Raw genomic sequence first — 27,339 nt, 5'->3', positions numbered from 1 at the left:
CCATTCCTTGTTTGTTTTGGATGCGGGAAAAGGGGGCGTGGCCGTTCGGCAGAAACACGTCTTGTGGAGAATGAAATGTCAGAGCCCAGACCAACTGTGTTCTCGTTCTTTTTGCCTAAAGAACAAGAACAAAGTTCTCGTGTCTTGTGGAGTATGAAGAGGCCTTTAGAGTTCCCTTAGTATCTGTGGGAGCCTCACCTTTCTGTCGGAGGTGATGAGCTTGAAGGCCTCGGTCACCTGGTGCGCCGTAGCCCCGCCCCCCACGTCCAGGAAGTTGGCCGGAGTGCCGCCGTGCAGCTTAATGATGTCCATCGTGGCCATAGCCAGACCTGCGCCGTTCACTGCAGCAGAGGACAGAGCATTGTTTACTGCAGGTACTTCAATCCAAAACATGCACAACAGGGCCCATCCTCCAGCTCGGTGCTCCTGATCCACTGCTCCCGACAGGGTTCATTACACAGATGTGGAAAGATGGGTCAAATGTTTAAAGAGGGGGTGTTCTGCTTTAAAGAGGGGGTGTTCTGCTTTAAAGAGGGGGTGTTCTGCTTTAAAGAGGGGGTGTTCTGCTTTAAAGAGGGGGTGTTCTGCTTTAAAGAGGGGGTGTTCTGCTTTAAAGAGGGGGCGTTCTGCTTTAAAGAGGGGGCGTTCTGCTTTAAAGAGGGGGTGTTCTGCTTTTGTCAGTCCCATAGCACCAGTCTATATCTCACTATAATGATGACAAACCTCCTGTTGGTCTGTAAATGCAGTAAATTAGAATAACTGCCTTGTATAAAATGTCTCTCTCAAAATGGCTGTAGTGAATGTCTTGAAATCGGCCTCTGTCTCTTTAAGAACCTCTGAGCCTTTAGACACGCCCCCTCCACACGCTGTCTGTGGCATCAGTGGGGAGGGGGTTCTGCTGAGGAGCAGTGGTTGGTTACTCGGCTGGTGACCAAAGCTCGGAGGCGTCTCCAGGAGGTGGGGGCGTTCCTAGGAGGACTCAGGCAAACCTATCCCTAAAATGGCCGCCATCAGAGTTTGTACAGATGACTCAGAAATACGTGAATGTGCCAAGGCGACACTTCAGCCATGTTTTTAATGAGGGAGTGACAGAATAACATGATGGAAAGCTGGAAAAAGTACATTTTGCAGAATACCCCCCCTTTAATACAATGCGGCTCTTTGCAAAAGAACTGGTACATATTTCCCATAAACTAACAGTCTTTAAGAATCTTATCCACCCCATGTCCTACAGACCCTGTTCCCATCTCTACACCAGGGCCGTGCAGAGAGCTACAGCGGGGCACGGGCCCAGTATCTTTTGTTCGTTGGGCACTTTTCAGGGGCAACTGCCCCAGGCCACCAGTGGCTTAGCAGTGCCCCTGCACAAACATAGACTTTCACACCCGTCTCCCTCATAAGTTAAACAACAGTCCTCATATTTACAGAAAAAGATCAAAATTAGGAAATGGATAAAAGCGTGTGACTAACTGTAACAAATGCAACATAAACAGAATCTCAGACGTCCTCCAGAGGCTCCTGATTTAAGTTTATGAACTCTGTGCAGCCTGGAGACTTTCACTCCTCTCTTAAACCAGTTCATCTGTTTGGCAGAGCTTCTGTAGCACGGCGCCAGTTTAAACGTTTAAAAACCATTTGCTGACGGAGTTTTGTACACTTGATGAGCCTCATTACAAACCAAAACAAAAAAAACACGTGTTCTTTCCTAATTGACCGTGTTGTCTCAGAACGGACAAACAACAAAGAGAAATGTGAAGATAAAGTCGTGACATTTAATCGTATGAAACACTTTTAAAGTTCTTTCAGGAGCAAACGATCTGGCCCTAATGAGAAAGAAAAGTCCCGATAACGGCTTTATTCTCTTCACACATTCATCACGGCTCTTAAACGACTCCCCAGTTTGTCTCTGGCCTTTCCGCTGCCAGAAGCTCTGCTGGGCTTCACTTTAAGTGCTGGCAAATTAGCACAGAGTCGTGGGGGATTTTCACTGCTCTGAGGTACTTTATATTAATGAGGAAGTGCATAAGACCATGTGATTAAGTGGGTTCTTGAGTGAAGAGCGGAGCTGTTCGGGAGGAGAGAAATGATGTGATCATTGGTGTTGTTTTGGTCTGAAGGATTTCGTTACACAAGAGTTTAATAAGAACTGGCTGAGGATGCATGTGTGTCGCAGCCTGCAGCACTAACCGCTAGGCCATCGCGCAGCTGCGTGTGGAGATATCGTTCTCACTTCAAAGAGCAATTTTCCTCCTCTGGCTTTAAAACAAACATTCAGAAATGCACAACTCAACATGAATATTATGAATCAAGTGAATACGTTTGAAGTCATGAAGTAAATGATGAAGACCGTGTTGGACCTGTGTGAGTGGGCGGATCATACATGTTAGTGATGCATTCATAAGCATCATGAGGGAAGAAGAAACCTGCTGATGGAACCATGTGATCCTTCAGGATGTTCAGCTGAGCTCATTGTTTCTGAAGCGAGACCTGACCCACTGCAGCCCCAGGTCAGAACAGCTGTTAGATCCACACTTACTTTGGGGCGGTGTTAGGGCTGTTCGATTATTGCAAAAATAATAATCACGATTATTTTTGTCATAATTGAAATCACGATGATTCAAACGATTATTTGTTGCCTTTAAAAAAAAGTTGTTGTTTTATTTATAGATTTATTAATAAAACAAAGCCAGTGTTTTGTAACGATGTTCGACTGCGCCGTCTCGGCCAAATAAAAACACCGCCTAGGGCTGAGCTATTCATCCAAATTCCATTACAATCTCGATTATTACACTAAACGATTACGAAATTAGCATAATCGGGGGGAGAAACGTCTTATTTTTTTATTATTATTATTAAATTAAATTATTTTTTTGTTGTTGTTTTTTTTTTTTTTAAAGCAGACTTGCATTATTTGACGGCGCTGGGATTATTTTCCTTCACATTTCTCGTGCCGTGGCTCAGGCTTTTGCCCGACATAAAAACAAACGGCGCTGAGTGATGATGTCATCAGGCCGCGCTGCTCAGTTTGCCTGTGCAGGTGTGAGGGCTGGCCAGCAGGGGGCAGGTGTGAGGGCTGGCCAGCAGGGGGCAGGTGTGAGGGCTGGCCAGCAGGGGGCAGGTGTGAGGGCAGCAGGGGGCAGGTGTGAGGCCAGCAGGGGGCAGGTGTGAGGCCAGCAGGGGGCAGGTGTGAGGCCAGCAGGGGGCAGGTGTGAGGCCAGCAGGGGGCAGGTGTGAGGCCAGCAGGGGGCAGGTGTGAGGGCAGCAGGGGGCAGGTGTGAGGCCAGCAGGGGGCAGGTGTGAGGGCAGCAGGGGGCAGGTGTGAGGGCAGCAGGGGGCAGGTGTGAGGGCAGCAGGAGGCAGGTGTGAGGGCAGCAGGGGGCAGGTGTGAGGCCAGCAGGGGGCAGGTGTGAGGGCAGGTGTGAGGGCAGCAGGGGGCAGGTGTGAGGGCAGCAGGGGGCAGGTGTGAGGCCAGCAGGGGGCAGGTGTGAGGGCTGGTCAGCAGGGGGCAGGTGTGAGGGCAGGTGTGAGGGCAGCAGGGGGCAGGTGTGAGGGCAGGTGTGAGGGCAGCAGGAGGCAGGTGTGAGGCCTGCAGGGGGCAGGTGTGAGGGCAGCAGGGGGCAGGTGTGAGGGCAGCAGGAGGCAGGTGTGAGGTCAGCAGGGGGCAGGTGTGAGGGCAGCAGGAGGCAGGTGTGAGGTCAGCAGGGGGCAGGTGTGAGGGCAGCAGGGGGCAGGTGTGAGGCCAGCAGGGGGCAGGTGTGAGGTCAGCAGGGGGCAGGTGTGAGGGCAGCAGGGGGCAGGTGTGAGGTCAGCAGGGGGCAGGTGTGAGGGCAGCAGGAGGCAGGTGTGAGGTCAGCAGGGGGCAGGTGTGAGGGCAGCAGGAGGCAGGTGTGAGGGCAGCAGGAGGCAGGTGTGAGGTCAGCAGGGGGCAGGTGTGAGGGCAGCAGGGGGCAGGTGTGAGGGCAGGTGTGAGGGCAGCAGGAGGCAGGTGTGAGGCCAGCAGGGGGCAGGTGTGAGGGCAGCAGGGGGCAGGTGTGAGGGCAGCAGGAGGCAGGTGTGAGGGCAGCAGGGGGCAGGTGTGAGGGCAGCAGGGGGCAGGTGTGAGGCCAGCAGGGGGCAGGTGTGAGGGCAGCAGGGGGCAGGTGTGAGGGCAGCAGGGGGCAGGTGTGAGGCCAGCAGGGGGCAGGTGTGAGGCCAGCAGGGGGCAGGTGTGAGGGCAGCAGGGGGCAGGTGTGAGGCTAGCAGGGGGCAGGTGTGAGGCCAGCAGGGGGCAGGTGTGAGGGCAGCAGGGGGCAGGTGTGAGGCCAGCAGGGGGCAGGTGTGAGGCCAGCAGGGGGCAGGTGTGAGGCCAGCAGGGGGCACGTGTGAGGCCAGCAGGGGGCAGGTGTGAGGGCAGCAGGGGGCAGGTGTGAGGCCAGCAGGGGGCAGGTGTGAGGCCAGCAGGGGGCAGGTGTGAGGCCAGCAGGGGGCAGGTGTGAGGCCAGCAGGGGGCAGGTGTGAGGCCAGCAGGGGGCAGGTGTGAGGGCAGCAGGGGGCAGGTGTGAGGGCAGCAGGGGGCAGGTGTGAGGGCAGCAGGGGGCAGGTGTGAGGCCAGCAGGGGGCAGGTGTGAGGCCAGCAGGGGGCAGGTGTGAGGCCAGTAAAAGTACAGTTATTTCGGTTCTTGTGACTCAGTATGAGTTTAAAATAAAGATATTTTAATATAATATGGGGTCAATATCCTATAAGTGAACAGTGCACGTTTAAGTCTTTAGGATTTGTTTTTAACTGGTCGCCCTCGAACAACTTAATGCTCTTAAAGTCGCCCTCAGCTGAAATAAGGTTGGGGACCCCTGGTATCTAGAATAGTGTATAGTGAATGTAAATATTGTAGTTTTTGCAGTGAGACACTTGGCACGTGCATTAGAGTAATGTAAGGACCTGTAAGGCAGAGGAGGGAAAACACGTGGCACATTTAGCTTCTGAATCCCACCATAAAGTATCTAAAGCTGCGGTAGATCAGTTATGGGAAAACCCACCACTGTCTTTGATGCACCGGCCACCACCACTGTTCTCATGACAGACAAGGACATGCAGAAGTGCTGCCATTTTCTCAGTTTGACAATCCTCAAACCCCTAAAGACCCGACCCCCCCTCTGGGAAGTGTAAAAACCTAATGTGGGTTTGTTAGCATGGGATACGTGGGAATGTTACAGATGTAAAAGTTGCTCAAAGAAAGGTTACTCATAAGGCATTTAGCTGTAAAAGACCCTAATAATGAGCATGTCTCTGTTGTCAGACCTAGGCAGCCGATGGTCCCGTCCAGCCCGATGTAGTTGAGGTCCGCCTTGGCCGCCTGGTGGTCCCTGGGATCCTCCTGGCTCCAGTCCCGCAGAGCGAACACTTTGTCCTGCCGGTACGCCGCGTTGGAGTCGAAGTTGATCTTGGCGTCCATGCACATGACTGTGGAGAGGGGGGGGGGGAGAGGAGCGAGGGGGGGGGGGAGAGGAGAGAGGGGGGGGTATTAACGAGGGCGAGAGGCATAAGTGAGGGAGCTGCCATCTGTGAGCGGGCACAGCACGGACACACCAGGGCCAGCGTCCAAGTATCTGCAGTTCTCATGGCAAAATCTGAGAAAGAAACACTGTACGAGAGGAAGCAAATGATATTTTCTGTTTGTGAGTTTGCACCAGTGTTAGTTTCATCGACTACAATATTTAGTCTTAATTTTAGTCAAAGTGATATTTTTGTGACTAAAATTGGACTAAAACTAAATGAAAAGTTTCTCATGAGACTAAAACTGTGACTAAAATGTCCAGATGTTTGAGTCGACTAAAATCAGACTAAATAAAAATGAAAAGGAGAGACTAAAATCATCCAAACTTGTATTGAGCGTCTGAAAGAGCCTCAGATCATGTTTAAAGGATCAGCTCTGAGCTTTGTTCAGGTGGAGCAGAAACATGAAGCAGAGGAACAACATTAAACATCATTAGAATCAATATTATCAATATAAGTCGACTCAATTAGTTTTATTTTAGTCGATTAAATTGACATGCAATTTTAGTCAACTAAAACTAGACTAAAATTTGAAATCAAAATTAAATTACATTTTAGTCAAAAGACTAAAACTAAAATAAAATCAAAATGAACACTGGTTTGCACAAGAACAAGCTGGTGGATCAAATCTAATCAAAGTGCAAACTGTGGTCGTGTCTTGGCTCTCAGTGGAGCCTGTCCAGGAGCTTTTGAGGAATCCCAGACAGGACTCCAACGCAATAGTGCAGTTGTGAGGTTATGAAGTATTTATATTATTGAAGCTCAGGAGACACGGAGCACCACAGTTTAGCTCCTGGACAGTAAAAGCTCTTTTGGGGGCACTTTCACATTTCTGCTCGGAGTGGGACTATGAGCCTCTGGGAAGCAAGGCCGTGGGAACCCAGGCTGCTGAGGGCGCTGCAGCCCCCCCCCCCCCCCCTGGTGGATAGTTTGTGAACGGCAGGCAATATCAACCCCTTAACTCCCACCTGAACCGAGCACTTTTTCTCCAGCTTTACCCCAATCCAAAAGCTTCTGGAAAAAGGTGTGAAAATGGCAACAAAACTGAGACGAAAACAAGGACGAAAAAGTGACAAAAATTTACAAAAATTGCGGAAAATGAAAAAGTAGGGCTGTGCAATTAATCGAAATTCGATTACGATTTCAGTAAACGATTACAAAATTAGCATAATCGCAAAAAATCGATTATAATTTTTTCTTTTCATTTTTTTTTTTTTCCACATTTTTTTCAAATTTTTGGATTTTTCTCACTTTTTTGATGGATTTTTTTAAAGGCAACAAATAATCGTTTGAATAATCGTGATTTCAATTATGACAAAAATAATCGTGATTATTATTTTTTCAATAATCGAGCAGCCCTACGAAAAAGTGACAAGAATTTGACAAAAAAAATGTGAATAATTTGACGAAAAAAGTGACAAAAAAGTCACGAAAACTTGACAAAAATGAGACGACTGCCCGACAAAAAAAGTGATGAAAAAAATCTGCCGTGAGGAAAAAGATCCATTTAGTTTTGTAAGTCTTTCAAATGAGGCGTTACTCTGGCCTACAGGATTTGGGTAAAGCTGAACTGGAGAAAATGCTCTCGGTTCAGGTGGGAGTTAAGAGGTTAATAAACAGGATTTATGCAGAAAAAGTATTTTGGGGGTAAATTCTGTCCCTCAGCGCCCCCTAACTAACACATCCTCCCACGGCTCTGATGGGAAGACTTTTTTTTTTTTTTTTAACCAAGCACATTTTCTCCAGTTTCAGCTTTACCCAAATCTAAAAGCTTCTCGTCTGGAGCTGACAGCCTATAGGCCAGTGTAACGGCTCATTTGAAAGCTAAGACCTACACATTTTATCGTGACTTTCTTTCTGGATTGTCACCGCGCTTTTGTAAAAACATTTTTTTTTGTCGTGTTTTCATCTTTTTTTTGTCTGGTTTGTGTCATTTTTTGTTGCTTTTTAATGGTGTTTTCGTAACGTTTTCTCTTTACTCGTGTTTGTGTCGGGTTTTTATTGCGTGATTGTTGCTTTTCTGGCACGTTTCTTGTTGCTCTTTTGTGGCTCTATTTTTGCTTTTTCATCAGTTCTTAATCGTGTTTTTGTCACTCGTTTACTGCATTTTTGTCACTGTGTTGTTGCTTTGTTGTTCTAGAAGCTTTTGGGAAACGATGAGCTCGGTTCAGGTGGGATTAAGGTTCAAATTAAGGTCTGAGGCGCTTCAGGATCAAGTGTTTGGGAGGTTTTCAGCGTGTGTTATTACCATTAAAGGAGGAGCAGATTGTGGATGTAGGGAGTGCATGAGGGGAAAGTCAGGAGTGAGTGGTACCGATGCCAGAGGAGTCCTCCACCATGGGGTTGATCTCCACCATGGAGGCGTCGTACTTGATGAACAGGTTGTAGAGTTTGATCATGTTTTCTGCCGCCTCGTTGATCAGCGCCGCGGGGAAACCCATCTTCTCTGCCAACTACAAAGTGGAGAAAACATGTAAATTGACTCTGTGCATAACGTCAGAATCAAGCTAACGGCAGCTTCACAGCCCACACGGCGGTTTGAGGTTTAGATCCACGGCAAAATAAAAGAACCGTCTCGTTCATTAAGTCATCAGTTCATCTTTATGCCCGACTATTCAGACAAAACACGTTTAAAAAGACACATTTCAACACATTTCCCTCACCCTTCTCCTCCACCCTTTCTTCTCCTTCACCCTTCTCCTTCCCTCGCTCTTCTCCGTCCTTTGCCCTTCTCCTTCCCTCGCTCTTCTCCGTCCCTCGCTCTTCTCCTTCCCTCGCTCTTCTCCTTCCCTCGCTCTTCTCCGTCCCTCGCTCTTCTCCTTCCCTCGCTCTTCTCCTTCCCTCGCTCTTCTCCTTCCCTCGCTCTTCTCCTTCCCTCGCTCTTCTCCTTCCCTCGCTCTTCTCCTTCCCTCGCTCTTCTCCTTCCCTCGCTCTTCTCCTTCCCTCGCTCTTCGCCCTTTCTTCTCCTTCCCTCACCCTTCTCCGCCCCTCACCCTTCTCCTTCCCTCGCTCGCTCTTCTCCTTCCCTCACTCTTCTCCTTCCCTCGCCCTTCTCCTTCCCTCACCCTTCTCCTTCCCTCGCCCTTCTCCTTCCCTCGCCCTTCTCCTTCACCCTTTCTTCTCCTTCACCCTTTCTCCTCCATCCCTCGCCCTTCTCCTTCACCCTTTCTCCTCCATCCCTCGCCCTTCTCCTTCACCCTTTCTCCTCCATCCCTCGCCCTTCTCCTTCACCCTTTCTCCTCCATCTCTCACCCTTCTCCTTCACCCTTTCTCCTCCATCTCTCACCCTTCTCCTTCACCCTTTCTCCTCCATCCCTTGCCCTTCTCCTTCACCCTTTCTTCTCCTTCACCCTTTCTTCTCCTTCACCCGTTCTTCTCCTTCACCCTTTCTTCTCCTTCACCCTTTCTTCTCCTTCACCCTTTCTTCTCCTTCACCCGTTCTTCTCCTTCACCCGTTCTTCTCCTTCACCCGTTCTTCTCCTTCACCCGTTCATCTCCTTCACCCTTTCTTCTCCTTCACCCTTTCTTCTCCTTCACCCGTTCTTCTCCTTCACCCGTTCTTCTCCTTCACCCGTTCTTCTCCTTCACCCTTTCTCCTCCATCTCTCACCCTTCTCCTTCACCCTTTCTCCTCCATCTCTCACCCTTCTCCTTCACCCTTTCTCCTCCATCTCTCACCCTTCTCCTTCACCCTTTCTCCTCCATCTCTCACCCTTCTCCTTCACCCTTTCTCCTCCATCTCTCGCCCTTCTCCTTCACCCTTTCTCCTCCATCTCTCACCCTTCTCCTTCACCCTTTCTCCTCCATCTCTCGCCCTTCTCCTTCACCCTTTCTTCTCCATCTCTCGCCCTTCTCCTTCCCTCACCCTTCTCCTTCACTCGTTCTTCTCCTTCACCCTTTCTTCTCCTTCACCCTTTCTTCTCCTTCACCCTTTCTTCTCCTTCACCCTTTCTTCTCCATCTCTCGCCCTTCTCCTTCCCTCACCCTTCTCCTTCACTCGTTCTTCTCCTTCACCCTTTCTTCTCCTTCACCCTTTCTTCTCCTTCACCCTTTCTTCTCCTTCACCCTTTCTCCTCCATCTCTCACCCTTCTCCTTCCCTCACCCTTCTCCTTCACCCTTTCTTCTCCTCCCCATGCGGCTCGCTAGTGTTACAGTGGAACTTAAAATGTGTGTATTGAATGACATCCTTGTGATGTAAAAAGTACCGGCTGAACTAATGAACGGGACGAGCTGCTTTTGTTCTGTTGAAGAACTTAGGGCTGCTCAATTATTGAAAAAATAATAATCACGATTATTTTTGTCATAATTGAAATCACGATTATTCAAACGATTATTTGTTGCCTTTAAAAAATCCATCAAAAAAGTGACAAAAATCCATCAAAAAAATGACAAAAATCCATCAAAAAAAGTGACAAAAATCCATCAAAAAAGTGACAAAAATCCATCAAAAAAGTGACAAAAATCCATCAAAAAAATGACAAAAATCCAGCAGAAAAAGTGACAAAAATCCAGCAGAAAAAAGACAAAAATCCATCAAAAAAGTGACAAAAATCCATCAAAAAAATGACAAAAATCCATTAAAAGTGACAAAAATCCATCAAAAAAATGACAAAAATCCAGCAGAAAAAGTGACAAAAATCCATCAAAAAAGTGACAAAAATCCATCAAAAAAAATGACAAAAATCCAGCAGAAAAAAGACAAAAATACAGCAAAGAAATGACAAAAATCCATCAAAAAAGTGACAAAAATCCAGCAGAAAAAAGACAAAAATCCAGCAGAAAAAAGACAAAAATCCATCAAAAAAGTGACAAAAATCCAGCAGAAAAAAAGACAAAAATCCATCAAAAAAAAGACAAAAATCCATCAAAAAAGTGACAAAAATCCATCAAAAAAATGACAAAAATCCATCAAAAAAGTGACAAAAATCCATCAAAAAAATGACAAAAATCCATTAAAAGTGACAAAAATCCATCAAAAAAATGACAAAAATCCAGCAGAAAAAGTGACAAAAATCCATCAAAAAAGTGACAAAAATCCATCAAAAAAAATGACAAAAATCCATCAAAAAAGTGACAAAAATCCATCAAAAAAATGACAAAAATCCAGCAGAAAAAGTGACAAAAATCCATCAAAAAAATGACAAAAATCCAGCAGAAAAAAGACAAAAATACAGCAAAGAAATGACAAAAATCCAGCAGAAAAAATGACAAAAATCCAGCAGAAAAAAGACAAAAATCCATCAAAAAAGTGACAAAAATCCAGCAGAAAAAAAGACAAAAATCCATCAAAAAAAAGACAAAAATCCATCAAAAAAGTGACAAAAATCCATCAAAAAAATGACAAAAATCCATCAAAAAAGTGACAAAAATCCATCAAAAAAATGACAAAAATCCATTAAAAGTGACAAAAATCCATCAAAAAAATGACAAAAATCCAGCAGAAAAAGTGACAAAAATCCATCAAAAAAGTGACAAAAATCCATCAAAAAAAATGACAAAAATCCATCAAAAAAGTGACAAAAATCCATCAAAAAAATGACAAAAATCCAGCAGAAAAAGTGACAAAAATCCATCAAAAAAATGACAAAAATCCAGCAGAAAAAAGACAAAAATACAGCAAAGAAATGACAAAAATCCAGCAGAAAAAATGACAAAAATCCAGCAGAAAAAAGACAAAAATCCATCAAAAAAGTGACAAAAATCCAGCAGAAAAAAGACAAAAATCCATCAAAAAAGTGACAAAAATTCAGCAGAAAAAAGTGACAAAAATCCAAAAATTAGAAAAAAAAATCGATTTTTTGCGATTATGCTAATTTTCTAATCGTTTACTGTTGTAATCGAAATCGTAATCGAATTTCGATTAATTGCACAGCCCTAGAAGAACTCACTATGTTTGAGCTTTGTTCATGTGGGAGAACAAACATGAAGAAGTGAACGTCCTTCTCTTCCACAGAAAAAGGCTCAAACTAAATCAAAGTAAGTTTTATCAGCTCTGCTTTCAGACGGATCTCCGTGAAACATGTCAGCGCGTACCCGGACGGCCTGCTCCATCTTGATGCCCGCCACGATGTCGATGGGCTCCTTGGCGATGGCGTCGGGGTTTTCCGCCGCCACGTCCTCGATGTTGACTCCGCCCTGAGAGCTGCCGATCAGGACCGGGCCCTGGACGAGCGAGAGCGAGAGCAAAACAACGTCAGTGCATCACCTGAAGCCACGATACAGCTCTGAATCATTGCCGTATGAATGCACGAGAAATGTTTTGGGCTTTTGGGCCCCATTTGAAAGCCCTGTTTTTACTCTATGACCTCTTAACCCCCACCTGAACCAGCATGTTTTATCCAGTTTGGCTGTGCCCAAATCTAAAGGTGTCTTGAAAAAAAGTGTCACAATAGAAACGAAAACAAGGATGGAAAACGCAACAAAAAAAGAAAAGAAAAACGTGCCGGAAAAGCAACAATGACTCAATAAAAAAGCGACAGAAACACGAACACAAAAAGCGTTCAAAAAAAAAATTGGGGAGAAATTGTGGCAAAAATAAGCAAAAACTGTGTAAAAGTTTGTGGGGAAATGGAGCCAAAGAAAGGACAAAAAGAGGGATACATTGGGTAAAAAAAATGGAGGAAAAGTGGGGAGACGCGGGGAAAATATTGGTTATAAAAAATACAGACAGAGCAAAAATTAGGGGAAAAAATTTGGGAAAGAGAAAAAAATTGGGCAAAAATAAGATTTTCTTTTTTTTTTTAAATTGGGGGGAAAAAATCATGATTTATTTTAGCTGAAACGACCAAGTCACTTCCTTCAATGATGTCCCTGGACCATCAAACCTGGGATCGAAAGAGAGGTTATTTTTCGGTGGTATTTAGTTAGTTTGTTATTTTTTTGAGAAGTTTACATTTCACATTATTTACAACATTCACATCCACATTATTCTTTCACAGGAGCTCAAAAACAAGGAGACCCCGTAATCTGTGTAATAAACGTCTACATTTCCCGGTGATCCTGCACAATCCGTCTGTCTCCAAAATAATAAATCAGAAAAACTCGATTAGTTCTCAATTTCAGTTACTCAAGTACATGAACTTGAGTAACATTTTGAACATCCATGCAGTACTTTTAACTTTTTACTGCACTTTTGCGTGAATAACAATAATAGTTAAATTTTCCATCTGAGGAAAAGCTTCAAAACGGCATCAAGGAACAACATTTACCAAAGGATTACAACACTGAATCTGGGTTTATCCTTCAAGCAACATCATAATGTCCATAAACAGGCAGAAAAACAGCACAACTACATCAATCGTCTTGTTTCTACAACGAGCTACAGGAAGAAAAAACCCAATTCTGTGGTCCTGCTACTTCACCTTTGTCACAACCATCCCCGCTGCCATAGATTTTGTGTTTGAGTATTAACACAGAGGTGGCAGTGGGTGGAGCAGTGGGTGGAGCGGTGGGTCTCTGGGTGATCAGAGCTTGGCGTCAGGAGGCTCCTCTCTAAACGCTCCTCAGACATGGGCCTTTGTCTTGCTGTAAATGAGCCTCATTAGTCGGTCCCTGTGCAGCAGTCGCACAATAACAGAAGAACAGACGCACTAAAGGCTTTGTTCCACATGGATTAAACAACTCTGCACAGCTGCTAACGTTAAGCAGGGAAACAATAATCCACCTTTTATCAAACGAACTTCAACCAAACAAATTCCATACTGAAAATGTGTTTGTACATAGTTTTGGGGGGAAAGTGATTGTAGAGTTTTATAGGCGTATACTGCCCTCTGGTGGCAACCCCAAATACCACACAAATGAATTCGAGCATTTAATAATGTCTGCAATGAAAGCAAGATGAACCAGATTACATTTAAAAAGATGCTTGAGAAGAACTAGGAAAAGAAGAGCTCAAAGGATCACGCTGAACTTGGTGAAGGTGTTTGGACTTCAAACCTGCAGCTGTGAAACCACTCCTGAAGAGAATTATACATGAGGGGGGTCCACACTTTCTTCAGCGTGGCCCATGGGCAGCATGTGAAGTGTATAACTGGGCTGAAGGCCACAGAAGGGGGTCGATGCAGAAAAACATTCTTCTTTCATATTAGAACCATGTAACTTTTATTAAAGCTTAGAACCTCAGTGTCGCTCTGGCGTCCAGGACTAATTGGCCATGTTTGGGACTTATGAATGACTTTCAATTCAGAACTATAATGCCTGGCACCTCACAATAGGGTCATGTAATCAGTCAAGGCTAAATGATCGATCATAACAGAAGTTCTTGTTCGTTTAGAGACCGGCACAAACTTGAAACAGAGAGAGAGGACCGGCACCTCATCCCTCCCCCTCTCTCTGTTTTCTAAGCTGAGAACAGTTGATAATAATAGACGCACTTATTAAAAGTCCTCATGGCGTAATGTCTCAGGGTCAGCTCTGCTTTAGGGCTTTTCCACCAAGGGGCTGGTTCTGGTGCCGGGTCGGTTCCAGACTGACTTGGTTTCCCACCAAAATGAGAGCTGTGTCTTTTGTCATAGCAACGCTTTGGGAAGTCAACATAAAACATGGATAGTACCATCTCACTACAGAACTTCTGGTTATAAAATACAGAAAAATAAGTTAATGTTTCAGTCACAGCAGCCGTTAACATTGTGATTTCTTCTTTCTAACTCTTGTTTTAGCTGAAGAGCATAAAGCAAAACAACAGTTTCCTCCACAGAGACTGTTTCTCCAGGAAGTTCTAAGCACAAACTAACTGATACTGATTGTTTGTTGGAGGAGAGAGCCACGCCCCCAGCCGCTGACATCACTGGTGCTCGTTTCTTGGTCCAGGTTTTAATTGGTTCCCGACCGGTTCTGAAACTGGAACTGGCCCAGAACCAGCACCGGCACCAGCCTGGTGGGAAAGGGCTTCTTGTCAGACACTTCCCCTGTTCCTCCATGACCCTGAGCATCCATGAGGTCGGCCCTTTAGGCTAATTTCTCCGTCCCGCTGCAGCCGCTCCTGTATTTGACCACAAAGCACTGGAAGACGCTGCATGATCTGTTATTCTCAGACACTGGAGCCGGCGCTGAAGGCTTGAAATAGAAGAGCCTCGGCCACAGAGTTTACCGAGCCCGGCGCTCTCCTGCTCGTTCCAAACATGAGAGAGTTCCTCCTGGAAGCAGCGCATGGCGGGGTGTGTGGGGTGTGAGAGTCCGGACATCAGACTGAGGGGCTGGTGAGAGCAGACGGAGCTGCTACATGAAGGTTTTCATTTGACAGCACCAAAGGAAACAGGAGCCGTCAAATCCACTGTTCAAACCACTTCAGTTAAACGGGCATGATGTCGAGCAAGTGACTCATTCAAATATCTAGGAACAATTTTGGACAAACATGTTGACTGTGTTTACAAGAAAGCTCAGCAAAGGCTTTTCCTGCTGCGTCGCTGAGAGGTTTTGAAGTCAGTGACCAGATCTTATCAAGGGTTATACAATGGTCTGGGTGAATACTCGATTCTGATTGGCTGGTGGATGCTAACAAGCGTGCATTATTTTCGTATAACCGCACACGTAGTCCGGTAGTTAAATCACTGGGATGTCACTCCGCTGTGGCATCGCCATAGCAGCGCATGACACAGCTGAATCAGATAAAGGCGTAATTAGTGACTGACAGGAATGTATGAGATGGATTTTGTTTTTCATTTCATTTTCATTTGGCCAAAACAAAATGTTTGCTAAATGTTTGTAGAGGAGAGTGAGCAGCTAGGTTAGCTACTGTTAATAAAATATGAGCTTTACATTTCTATTGGAAACGGTTAAGGCTATTCATCATTTTCAGGCGTACATAAAATGATCCTGCATTTAAACATATTTGTCTGGATTAGAAAAGTCAAACATAAAAGTTTGAGTTGGGGGGGCCCAGGTGTGAGCGACTCCACCGCAGCTGTTTCCATAAACAGTTGAGCTGGTTGAGCTAGCTAGCTTTAGCTTCAGGTTAAACCTTGTAAAAGGTAAATAACTCCTGCCCACGAGTGGCGCATATCGGTGTTTCCTTCCAGGGAAAAGTGTTTCCGGGTTAGTCCTGTTGTGTTGTGATTCTGTGCTGATGTTGTGTCGTTGAGCCTGACTGAGATCCTCGTAATAGCTGCGGAGAATGACTCGCTCTGAGACCAGCCTTCAGTGACCGGCTAATAACCCAGATAAAATAGTCCCGGTGGTCTGGCATATTTAGTGAGTTTAGTAAATGAAACAAATACTTATTATAAATGTTACGTTTGTGGGACCCTGGTATAAGCGGATTAAACAACTCGGAGCCGTGCATCAGACGGTTATAATGCACTTCGCGGAGTAACACCACTCCGCTGCGCGTCGTGGTGTTCTTGACTCCGCGTCGTGCATTATAACCGTCGAATGCACGGCTCCGAGTTGTTTAATCCTTACTTAATCAGTGTTTAATTGAGAGCGTGCTGATGTTTAACATAGTCTCTTGGTTTGGTCATTTAACTGTCAGAAACAAAGCTAAACTGGGCAGAGTTGTTAAACAGGGCAGTAAAACAACAGGCCAAGAACAAACCAGTTTATCTCAGCATTAGAGTAAAGCAGTCGTGTCTGTATTAAGATCACAGATGACGATCCACTGTCCCGTCACTCTGAGCTCCTTCCATCAGGGCAGATACAGACTACCTTGAGCCAAGAAAAATGTAACAGGAATTCTTTTGTTCCCTTTGCCATCAAGGAGCTGAATAAGTTGTAAGTATTAATGTCTGTTCCTTTTTCCTTAATGAAGTACCTGCTGCTGCTGTGTCTGCAGTGAAATGATTTTAGAATGAACTGATTTTGTTATGTACATCGCTGGGCAAATGTATTAGAATGTATGAGAAGCCAAAGGCACATTTCTGCCATCATTGTGCATGGTAGACAAAGTTTTTTCTATTCTATTCTATTCTGAATCTAGAAAAAAATCAAAACTAGCCTCTGTTTAGCTTTGGATTTCTCAGGAACCGAGAACATAGAATTAAAGTGTTTTCATCTACGGAGAGCTGAGAGTCTCAGCTTTCAAATGAGCCCCAGCCTGTGTCGCAGCCTCAGTGTGTTCATATCATCAATAGTATGTGACGGGCAAATCGAAGAGTCTTTATCAGAGCACATAACTGGCCTGCTAGAATACTGAAGACCACACCACGGGATTATATATTCAAGACAAATGAAACCACAGTCAGAAAAGGCAGAAGCAACTGGACGGTCCTTTTCACCGGGGTTTTAAGAGATCTAAAGGGTCACTCAGCCGACAGGACGGGGAAATGTTCTCAAAGAGAAATGTTTTGGATTCATTTATGCAACAACATGTCACCAAATGATGATTCCACTGTATGCTTTGTAAGGCACAGCTGATATCTGGGGCTCTTCATGATGACGACACTGACCTGGAAGGACCTCTCCATCGTGATGGCGAAGTAGTATTCTCGTCTGGGATAGCGCCTCTCGCAGATGAACACCTGGTTACAGATCCGGCCCGCCTCTCCCGTCTGCTTCGTGTACAGTTTACGGCCGATCATCTGAGAGGAGATGTCCCGCGCCTCCTCCGGGCTAGGACACCACACAAAAACATGTGGGTATGAATATCAAAACATAAAGAAAGTTCAGACCCTAAAGCATTATTCTGCATTGACAACAGTAAGTTTTTGTTTGTTTGGAAATCATTTTGTGTGAACTCAAAGTGAGGTCGGCTTGTTAGTTCAAGTTTACATGACAAAGGACAAAACACATGTTTCCAGTATGTTCATGGATTACATATACGTACTGTATGTGTACATGTCTTTTTTCTCTCCCTTTCCCGGTCAGTCTTAAGTGAATGACTATATGGACAGATAGTTTCTGTTTCCACATGGTTTTATGGAGCTTCTACATCTGGGTACAGTTGGTATAGCAGGGCTGAGCGATATTATATATATGTTTGTGTGATCAGAACGAAAGAGAGATGTGCCTTAGTATAACTCTTATTATAGTATTTATTTATTTACCACTGTAAATGATGAATCCTTTATTTTCATTTTTTGGTAACTGTAAATGATGAACTTCTTTGACATTTTGTACGATCATAAAGGATTTATATAAACATGTAAGCCCAGACTCATGCATCGGGTTCCTGCATGAGTTTAGAGGAAAGTTTATGTGATGATGACTGTATGAGAGATAAGGGGCAGGTTTACTATCAGTTCTTGAACTTCTTCCTACTCCTTTTGAGCTTTTGTATTTTTCTTTCTGTAAAATGCCGACATACTTTTTCTGCTCAAATGAATAAATAAATGAAATTTCTCAGATGTCGTGTCTCACCTTAAATGAAAAAAGCCTAAGGAAACAGGTTTGTGTCCGACTCACGAGTAAACGATCCGGACTCCTCCCTGCAGTCCTCCCTCGAATTTTCCCTTTCCTCGACCTCCGGCCAAAACCTGCGCCTTGACCACCAGGTCCTTTGAGCCTGAAACAAGAGAATAACTGATATAAAAGGAGAAACAGAACTAACAAAACAACTCTGACTAAAGCCTTCTTTTCTTTTCCAAGATTTTTTTGATTTAATACCAGTTTGAAGCCCATTTACTGCAATTTCCGGACTATACGCCGCTACTTTTCCCCACGGTTTGAACCTTTCGGCTGATTTATAGATTTTTACTGTCAAACTAGCTCTTTTATCATATTATGATGATAAAATGATTGATGAATGTTTGACTGAGCACGAGAATGTGATGATTTCACACTACCCAGTGGGGGCAGGAGCCGGTTTTTCCTATTAACTGCATTACACTTTCACCAGTTGTATCTAAAAACAAAATTTATGAATTGCAAAAAGGATCCTTAATATCACTGACTGGCTCCATGATCTCTCTGTACAACACCAAAAATCTCCTTAAAAACAAAATCATTTCACCTGCCCCCCCACCTCATTAAATATAAGTCTTTAGAATGCTGTGACGTCACCTGAAACCCAGCGATACATGTGTACAATATTTTTCTTTTTAAATTGACTTAAGGCTTATATTCATGTGCGCTTTTTAATGACATTTAGGGCCTTTATTTTGGCACATTTCATTAGTGACTTGTAATGCTTTTTAACCTCTTAACTCCCGCCTGAACGGATCCCATTTTCTCCAGTTTGGCTTTACCCTGATCAAAAAGCTGCTTGGGAAAAAACACCAAAATAGCCACAAAAAATGAGAAGAAAACGAGGATGTAAACGCAACAAAAATGTGACAAAAATTCAACAAAATGTGACAAACATTCAGCAAAAAAATGACAAAAATGCAACAAAATGTGACAAAAATTCAACAAAAAAATGACAAAAATTCAACAAAATGTGACAAAAAATCAACAAAAAAATGACAAAAATTCAACAAAAAAATGACAAAAATTTAACAAAATGTGACAAAAATTCAACAAAAAAATGACAAAAAATCAACAAAAAAATGACAAAAATTCAGCAAAAAAAATGACAAAAATGTGACCAAAAAATGACAAAAAATCAACAAAATGTGACAAAAATTCAACAAAAAAATGACAAAAAATCAACAAAAAAATGACAAAAATTCAACAAAATGTGACAAAAATTCAACAAAAAAATGACAAAAATTAAACAAAAAAATGACAAAAATTAAACAAAAAAATGACAAAAAATCAACAAAAAAATGACAAAAATTCAACAAAAAAATGACCAAAAAAAAAGAATAAAAAAATACATAAAAAACACAGCAACAACGCGAGGAAAGGATCAGTTTTGTGGGTCTTAGCTTTCAAATGAGGTGTTACACAGGCCTACAGCCAAAGAGGACAGAATGCATGTGGTTTAGGCGGGTGGTAAGAGGTTAATACTGTGCTAAAATGGTCTATATTAAAAAAAGTTATCCCATTTTTCTCATATTGTGAGCCCTAATACCGTATTTTCCGGACTCCAAGTCTAAGTATAAGTCGCACCCCCAGCCTAAGAATGAAAAAAAAAAGTGCGACTTATGGACCGGACAATACGGTAGTGGTCAATAGTTATGCAGATATTATTTCAGTGCCATGTTTGATGTGAACGCAGCCGGGGCGTTTGGCACTGACCGATCTGTTTGGCCACAGTGTAGGCCTCCTCTGAGGAGCTGGCCACCAGGCCCTCGGGGACGGAGATGCCGGCCTCCTTCAGCAGCCCGATGCTCATGTACTCGTGCAGAGACAGGCTCCGGCTCTGCTGCTGACACTGCGGGGGCTGAGGGGGGGCGCCATGAGCCAGGAGCCCGGAGGCACCGCCCAGAATCTGAGGAGAGAAGAAGAAGAGGAGGAGCGGACTTCAGACCAGGGAGATTTCACTTCAGACCAGGGAGATTTCACTTCAGACCAGGGAGATTTCACTTCAGACCAGGGAGATGTCACTTCAGACCAGGGAGATTTCACTTCAGACCAGGGAGATTTCACTTCAGACCAGGGAGATTTCACTTCAGACCAGGGAGATTTCACTTCAGACCAGGGAGATTTCACTTCAGACCAGGGAGATTTCACTCGCTCTAACATTGACAGATAGGTGGCATTAAAGGAATATTGTGGTTATGGGAAGAATGCTGCATTAATTGTCAAAATCCTACTGTTTTGGTCGGATTTCCCACAGACTGAATGAGAGTGTGACTGTGTGAGCGGCTCCTGGATCTAAAGCCCTTTGAGTGACTGATATACAGAGCCTCTCGAAAGTATTCACACACCTGGAACTCTTGCACATTTTGTCATGTTTACAGCCCTAAACATAAAGATTTTATTTAGATTTTTTTACTGAACGTTCACACACAAGTAACAGACGACTGTGAAGTGAAAGCAAAATGACACATGATTCTGTTATTTTTCAAAAAATAGAAAAGTGAAAAGTGGGGCTTGCATAAGTATCATACAGCATTATCTGAGTGCATTAAATTGCCTTTAAAACATTCCTAATGACTCCAGAATGGTTAAAATAGAGGCACCTGTGTGTAATTACAGCTGTTCTTTTCAGATATACGGGGGGGAGCATCATGCTGTGGGGCTGCTTTTCCTCAGCGGGGACTGGGGAGATTGTAAGAATAGTTGTGAAGATGGATGGAGCCAAATACAGAGACATTTTGGAGGAAAACCTGCTGGAGTCACAAGAGAACTGAGGCTGGGGCGGAGATTCACCTTCAGCAGGACAATGACCCGAAACACAAAGATAAATCTACAATGGAATGGTTCAATAAAAACATATTAATGTGTTAGAATGGCCCAGTCACAGTCCTGACCTAAATCCTATTGAAAATCTGTGGAAAGACCTGAAAACTGCTGTTCACAAACGCTCTCCTTCTAATGTGACAGAGCTGGAGTTGTTTTGTAAAGAGGAATGGGCAAAAATGTCAGTCTCTACATGTGCTAATCTTGTAGAGTCAGACCCAAAAGACTTGCTGCTGTTACTGCAGTAAAAGGGGGTTCCACAAAGTATTCAGAATCATTTTGCTTTCACTTCACAGTTGTTTGTTACTTGTGTGTGAACGTTCAGTAAAAAAATCAAAATAAAATCTTGATGTTTAGGGCTGTAAACATGACAAAATGTGCAAAGGTTCCAGGTGTGTGAATACTTTCGAGAGGCTCTGTAGGTAGAAAAGCACTATTTGTGACTGATGTATCTGGACTGTAAAGTTAAAGGAAAGAGTGTGAAAGAGGAAGCCACTAAAATAAAATGCTAACTGTGTCCAAACTCCAAGCTTTCCCAACATATTTGTAAAATCCTAATTCTTCACAGAGACAAGTTTAGGAGAATATTTGACAACTTGTAGGGTCACATTTCACTTTCACAGAAAACTAGCCCGAGAGTTCCTGAAATGGAGTCAAAAGCTTTATAATTAGATGGTTTTCTAAAAAATATCATTAAATTACAAAAGAAATCAGGCATAGTGTCTTTAAGTTGTAAAATGATATAATACGACTGCTCTTCTCTCACGTCCTTTTCTTGGACCTTGCATTGCATTGAATAAAACAAAGTATATTTAGCCTCAGAAACTATGGTCAGCTCAACCATATATACTGTATGTATTATGCATTTCCATTAGACACCATTGTATCCCAAAACAACACAGCCAGCACTTATTAGCTTTGTTATTCTCTTGCTCCTGTTGTCATTCTCGTCTCCCTCTCTGCCCCCCCTCGTCTCCCTCTCTGCCCCCCCTCGTCTCCCTCTCTGCCCCCCCCCCTCGTCTCCCTCTCTGCCCCCCCCGTCTCGGCCTCCCCCTCTGCCACACGGCTGAAGTTATGTGCCATCAGAGCCAGGCCAACACCACAGGAATAGAAGCCGCCCTCTCAGCCGGTGTCAGATTCAGAACAGTTTTCAGGCGGACATTTTAAAGTAAGCGGCGTAAAGTGAGCCACAGGCTGATCATTTAGTGATCGAGCGGAATCTCCAGCATGAAATAAGTGACGGCGTTTCAGGAGAACAGAGCAAAAGCAGAGAATAATGGACTGATGTCAGGACTGACTGCATGTGTTTGAATTTTTTCATCCATTTTTATCACATTTTTGTCAATTTGTTTTGTCATTTTTTGGACATTTTTTTTGTCACATTTTTGTAATTTTTTGTCAATTTCTTGTGACATTTTTGCCACTTTTTCATCAATTTTTTGTCAATTTTTGGTCACATTTTTTGTCCATTTTTTAATCAATTTTTCATAATTTTTTTCATCAATTTTTCGTCACTTTTTTGTCACATTTCCATCATTGTTTCCGTCTCAGTTTTGTCGCTATTTCCTCACCTTTTTCCCAGAAGCTTTTGGATTGGGGTAAAGCCAAACTGGAGAAAATGTGCTCGGTTCAGGCGGGAGTTAAGGGGTTAAAGACCTATTTATCTTAGTACTGGTTTATGTTACATTTTGCACAATTGCACCAAATAAAGCATGAGAATGTGCCTTCAAGATTTTAGTGCAATTATTACATAAACATCTTCTATGATTTTGAAACTGTGACGCTTCTTTAGTCATAATTACAACAAACATTTCACACAACGTAGAACTGTTTGCTTATAGTTGTTGTGTTGGTTCCTCAGCTCCGCCCACTGACAACTGTCCAATCAGAAACCCCCCAGAGCCCCTGCTTCCTGTTGACAGATCTCACAGATAAAACCAGTGTGTAAAACCTATGGCCGTGTCTACAGAGTCCTGGAACGTGACGTCATTAAGCATTATGGGATTAGCAGCAAGAGTAGACTAATGGAGGTTTTAAAAGTTAATTGTTCACATTAAAACACTTGGACAAACAGTGTGTTAGATACATTCAGTGGTGGAAAGTAACAAAGTAAAAAGTACAAATTATTGGTACTTTTACTTTTCTTTAAGTACATTTTATGATGAATACTTTCTACTCCACTACATTTTTAAATTGTGTTAAAAGTATTTTATTTTCAAAGTGGTTGAAGTGGTGGTGAAACTTGGTTTACTCGTTAAGACCTGGTTTGATTCAAATGACAAAAAAAATCCAGCTCATTAAAGTCTTAAAAACCTTTTACTCATAAAGTACATTTTACAATTTTGTACTTTTACTTCAGTAAAAATGTTAGCAGATACTTTTACTTAAGTACACTTTTGGTCCTGTATCTGCACTTTTACTCAAGTAAGAATATCGAGTACTTCTTCCACCACTGGATATATTTACCAGCAGTAACTCAGCCGCTAACGAAGCTGTTCTGCGTCTTCTTTCTTCACTTTTTATACTGTTTTTAGCTAATGTTACTAAATGTATGCTAACAACTGCAAAAGATGGCGGATCTCCATGGTAACTCTATACAGAGCCGTCCAACGGTCCGACAAACTCTTTGCTATTTTGCCGCCTCCTTATGATGCGTTAAAGCGTTTGTCCAGTGACCGAGGGTTCAGGCCACGGTTTTGTCTGGAAACAGCTCAACATGTTGTTTTTTGTTATATTTATGCACTTAATGGTTTGAAAGACAAAACAAATGATTAGTTACTTGGTTTTAAACTGTCATGTCGCTAAATAATCCATAACCCAAACCATATTCCTAACGTTAACTCTTTCCTAATCTCTAAAGTGTTTTCCAGCTCCTGGCTCTAACCGTAACCAGCTCGATATTGTCCAGATGAAACACGTGCCTGGAACTGTCCCACAGCACTGGAGGCGCCTCCAAATCTTGATTTGATTTTACACTGAATTTAAACGCTGCCTGGTTATTTTGTCCACACACATGACAGAGAGAACGTAAATATTCCACTTGTAGTCGCTGTCCAACTCATTCCTAATGCACTTCTGACTGACCCATTTCTGAATGAGTTTATGAGCACATTTTTCTACTGTCAGGGAGCAACACTGTCACAGTGATACAAACAGTAACTAGACAATCATCCATCCGTTTTCTTCCACTTGTCCGTTTCCGGGTCGTGGGGGCAGCTGTTGGAGCCCAAATCACACCTCCTGCAGGTGGTGGGTCCACAGAAGGACGGCCTCACGATTAACCGGGCCTGTTGGTCTCTCATGAGGAGCTTCTGACCCGCTCTCTGTCTGACCCGTCACCTATAGGACCTGTTTGCCCTGGGAGACCCTACAGGGACACCAGAGCTCCAGGATCATCCGGGCTCAAACCCTCCACCACGTTAAGGTGGCGGCTCCAGGAGGACAGACAATAATCTTTATAATTAGAAGCACAATAGACCCTTTTCCACAAAACTGCTATTAAAACGTATTGAGAACAGGTTTTATTCACCTACAAAGGAAAAAAGGTGGAGCCGGGAGTTTCCATTTCACAGCAGGTCTCAGTCACACCAACAGTGACAAACTGCAGCTCACGGGCAAAGCCATAACAGAGCCCAGTAGAGTTCGGGAAAGTGACGTCATATCGCTAAGCATTATGGGATTAGCAGCCATAAACTAGTAGTAAACTAAAGGAGATTTTAGAAGTTAAAATCCTGGAGTTATTGTTCACATTAAGACAGTTGGACGCCGCAGTGAGTTAGATGTTTTTACCAGCAGTATCTCAGCGGCTAATGGAGCTGTTCCACGGCTATGTTCTCCACTTTATAAACTGTTTTTAGCTTATGTTAGTCGATGGAAATGTTTGCTAACAGCTGCAAAGATGGCGGATCTCCATGGTAACTGTAAGACTTTCCCGAACGGCTAGTGCGAGATGTTCTGCTCCGGAGGGACAGTCTGCTGTGAAAACGTGAGATATCATGACACAAATGAAGGGCCAGGGAAATGATTAACCTCTTAACTCCCGCCTGAACCGAGAGGAGCTTTTTCCTCACGTCATCAGATTTTTTTTGTTGGGTATTCAACTCATGTTTGTAACTTTTTTGTCACATTTTTGTCATTTTTTCATCCATTTTTTCGTCAATTTTTAATCAATTTTTTGTCATTTTTTTGGTCAAATTTTGGTCATTTTTTCGTCCATTTTTATGTCAATTTCTTGTGACATTTTTGCCACTTTTTCATAAATTTTTCGTCACTTTTTTGTCACATTTCCATCATTGTTTGATTTTTGTTTGTTTTCACAGCTTTTTTCCAGAAGCTTTGTGCTGGGTTCAGGTGGGAGTTAAGGGGTTAACCTTAAGGATTAGGATTATTTTGTATTTTTAGACAAAACCAACTCATAGATCTACACAAACTCACAGCAGACCGTCCCTCCGGAGCAGACGATCTAGCACTAACCTTCCCGAACTCTATAGAAACTTGTTTGGTTTTTTTGAGTTGTACTTCCTAATATCTAACCAGATTTCAGACACTTTAGTTGCCATGTTCTGCCAGTAAACTTAATACATCACTTCATTTAAAGGCGTTTAACTACAGTGTTGTTTGGTTGTGACTTGTTGGGTCTTGTTCAATCACAGCATTGTTGTTGTTGCATTCTTCTGTTTTCTGTCTGCACCATACGGACTGTTTATGGCTGGGATGAGCTGGTTAAATCTCCACCATGGCCACTGCGATGGGGATAAAGGCTCGGGGATTAGCAAAGACAACTTTCCAAAGGGAGAGAAGGGGAGAGAAGGGGAGAAAGCCGGACACTCCGCGGGGTAAAGCGGGGTTAGTAACTGCGGCAGGGCTGGAGGTCACTTCAGCTCAACAAAAACATCACATTATAACGCGGAGGAATAAACTCACACACTTCACACAGTTACACACATACACACACGCCCTGGTGGTTCATTTCACACCAAAATAACGGATGTGCATCGCTTTATTTGGGCGCTGAGGCTGTGACAGTTAGTCATGCTAACAGCTTTAGCCGAAACAACGCAAACTCAATGGGGACGATGCTAATGTCACTTTTGACCCTGCTCGTTTTTGGTCAAACTCAGCCTCTACAAAAGACGGACCCGTGTCAGACACATGTGTACATGAAGCCCGAGGTCCAGGCTTCCCCCAGACCCGGACTCACCTTCGTGGCGGCGCTAAGGGAGTTTCTAGCCCCGGAGTTTCGGAGGCTAGCCGACAGACGGCCGCAGATCAGGGAGGTCGCCATGTCTTCAGTGCGGGAGGCTCTGCGCATGCGCGGACATCAGCCGAGAGGAGGTCGCCATGTCTTCAGTGCGGGAGGCTCTGCGCATGCGCGGACATCAGCCGAGAGGAGGTCGCCATGTCTTCAGTGCGGGAGGCTCCGCGCATGCGCAGACATCAGCCGAGAGGAGCCGCTTCCTTTGACAAACAACAACAAACAAACAAAAATGAAGAAAATGACACAATTAAAGTTAGAACGAATTCTTTTTGGGAATGACAACCTGCCGAAGGAACTTTTTAGAATTTATAATATCATAACAATTATGGGTAAATACCACATGTTTCATTCTGTTCCGTTTACTCAGTCTTAAACCATACAGAATGGACGTAATCGTTTGTAATCTCCACTTTATTTGTAGACATGCTGGAACACACGTACATGCTACTGCAGCCTGCTCTTAGACCCGGTGTCACACTCAAAGTGGTCCCCCTAGGAACATAACAGTACATTGCTATTGACACACCACAGACATAAAAGTAAACGGCAAAACAAGAATCCAGCCCTATTGGTTTTTAAAATAGAATTGAGGGAGTTCTTTCCATCCATCCATCCATTTTCTTCCGCTTTATCCGGGGCCGGGTCGCGGGGGCAGCAGTCTCAGCAGAGATGCCCAGACTTCCCGATCCACACACACCTCCTCCAGCTGTTCTAGGGGGACCCCGGGGCCACACCTCCTCCAGCTGTTCTAGGGGGGACCCCGGGGCCACACCTCCTCCAGCTGTTCTAGGGGACCCCGGGGCCACACCTCCTCCAGCTGTTCTAGGGGGACCCCGGGGCGACTTGGTTTGGCGTCGGGACCCACAGTCACCCTGGGACGACGAGCCGTGACCCAAATACGACTTAGACTTGTCAATATAACGTTAAATACAGAGCCGGTTCTTCCTATAGGCAAACTATGCAAGTTGCTTAGGGCCCCCGCAGCCGCAAGGGCCCCTCATCTGAGTCAAACTACGGTGTTGTTACACTGATTAACCTCTTCACTCCCGCCTGAACCGAGAGGATCTTTTTCCTCACGTCATCACATTTTTTTTCCATCATTTTTTTGTTGGGCTTTCAACTCATTTTTGTAACTCATTTTTTTTGGTAATTTTTTGTCACATTTTTGTCATTTTTCGGCAACTTTTTGTCTATTATCTATCACTTTTTTGTGTCATTTTTTTGACAATTTTTTATCACATTTTTGTCACATTTTTGTAACAAAAAATTATCACTTTTTTGTCATTTTTTTGGTCATTTTTGTGACATTTTTCACTTGTCACTTTTTTGTCACATTTCCATCACTGTTTTCGTCTCAGTTTTGTCGCTATTTTCACACCTTTTTTCCAGAGGC

At 43.9% G+C, this 27,339-nt stretch overlaps 1 protein-coding gene across 1 annotated transcript in view; it reads right to left on the bottom strand.

Moving 5' to 3' along the window:
• sucla2 (succinate-CoA ligase ADP-forming subunit beta) overlaps positions 1–25,987 on the bottom strand; it is a 37,591-nt gene extending 11,604 nt beyond the window's left edge. Inside the window, exons 1-8 of the mRNA XM_079563452.1 lie at positions 25,890–25,987; positions 19,583–19,775; positions 17,867–17,966; positions 16,912–17,074; positions 11,564–11,692; positions 7,845–7,983; positions 5,276–5,437; positions 199–341 (exon numbers count right to left, since the gene is read on the bottom strand). Coding sequence (XP_079419578.1) covers positions 199–341; positions 5,276–5,437; positions 7,845–7,983; positions 11,564–11,692; positions 16,912–17,074; positions 17,867–17,966; positions 19,583–19,775; positions 25,890–25,973 — 1,113 coding nt within the window. The 5' untranslated portion in view covers positions 25,974–25,987. The remainder of the gene's footprint in view (positions 1–198; positions 342–5,275; positions 5,438–7,844; positions 7,984–11,563; positions 11,693–16,911; positions 17,075–17,866; positions 17,967–19,582; positions 19,776–25,889) is intronic.
• Between the last annotated feature and the right edge of the window lie 1,352 nt (positions 25,988–27,339).

The sequence above is a fragment of the Gobius niger genome (assembly GCF_951799975.1).
Source record: "Gobius niger genome assembly, chromosome: 9".
NCBI classification, from domain to species: domain Eukaryota; kingdom Metazoa; phylum Chordata; class Actinopteri; order Gobiiformes; family Gobiidae; genus Gobius; species Gobius niger.
This window is presented reverse-complemented; position numbering and strand designations above follow the sequence as displayed.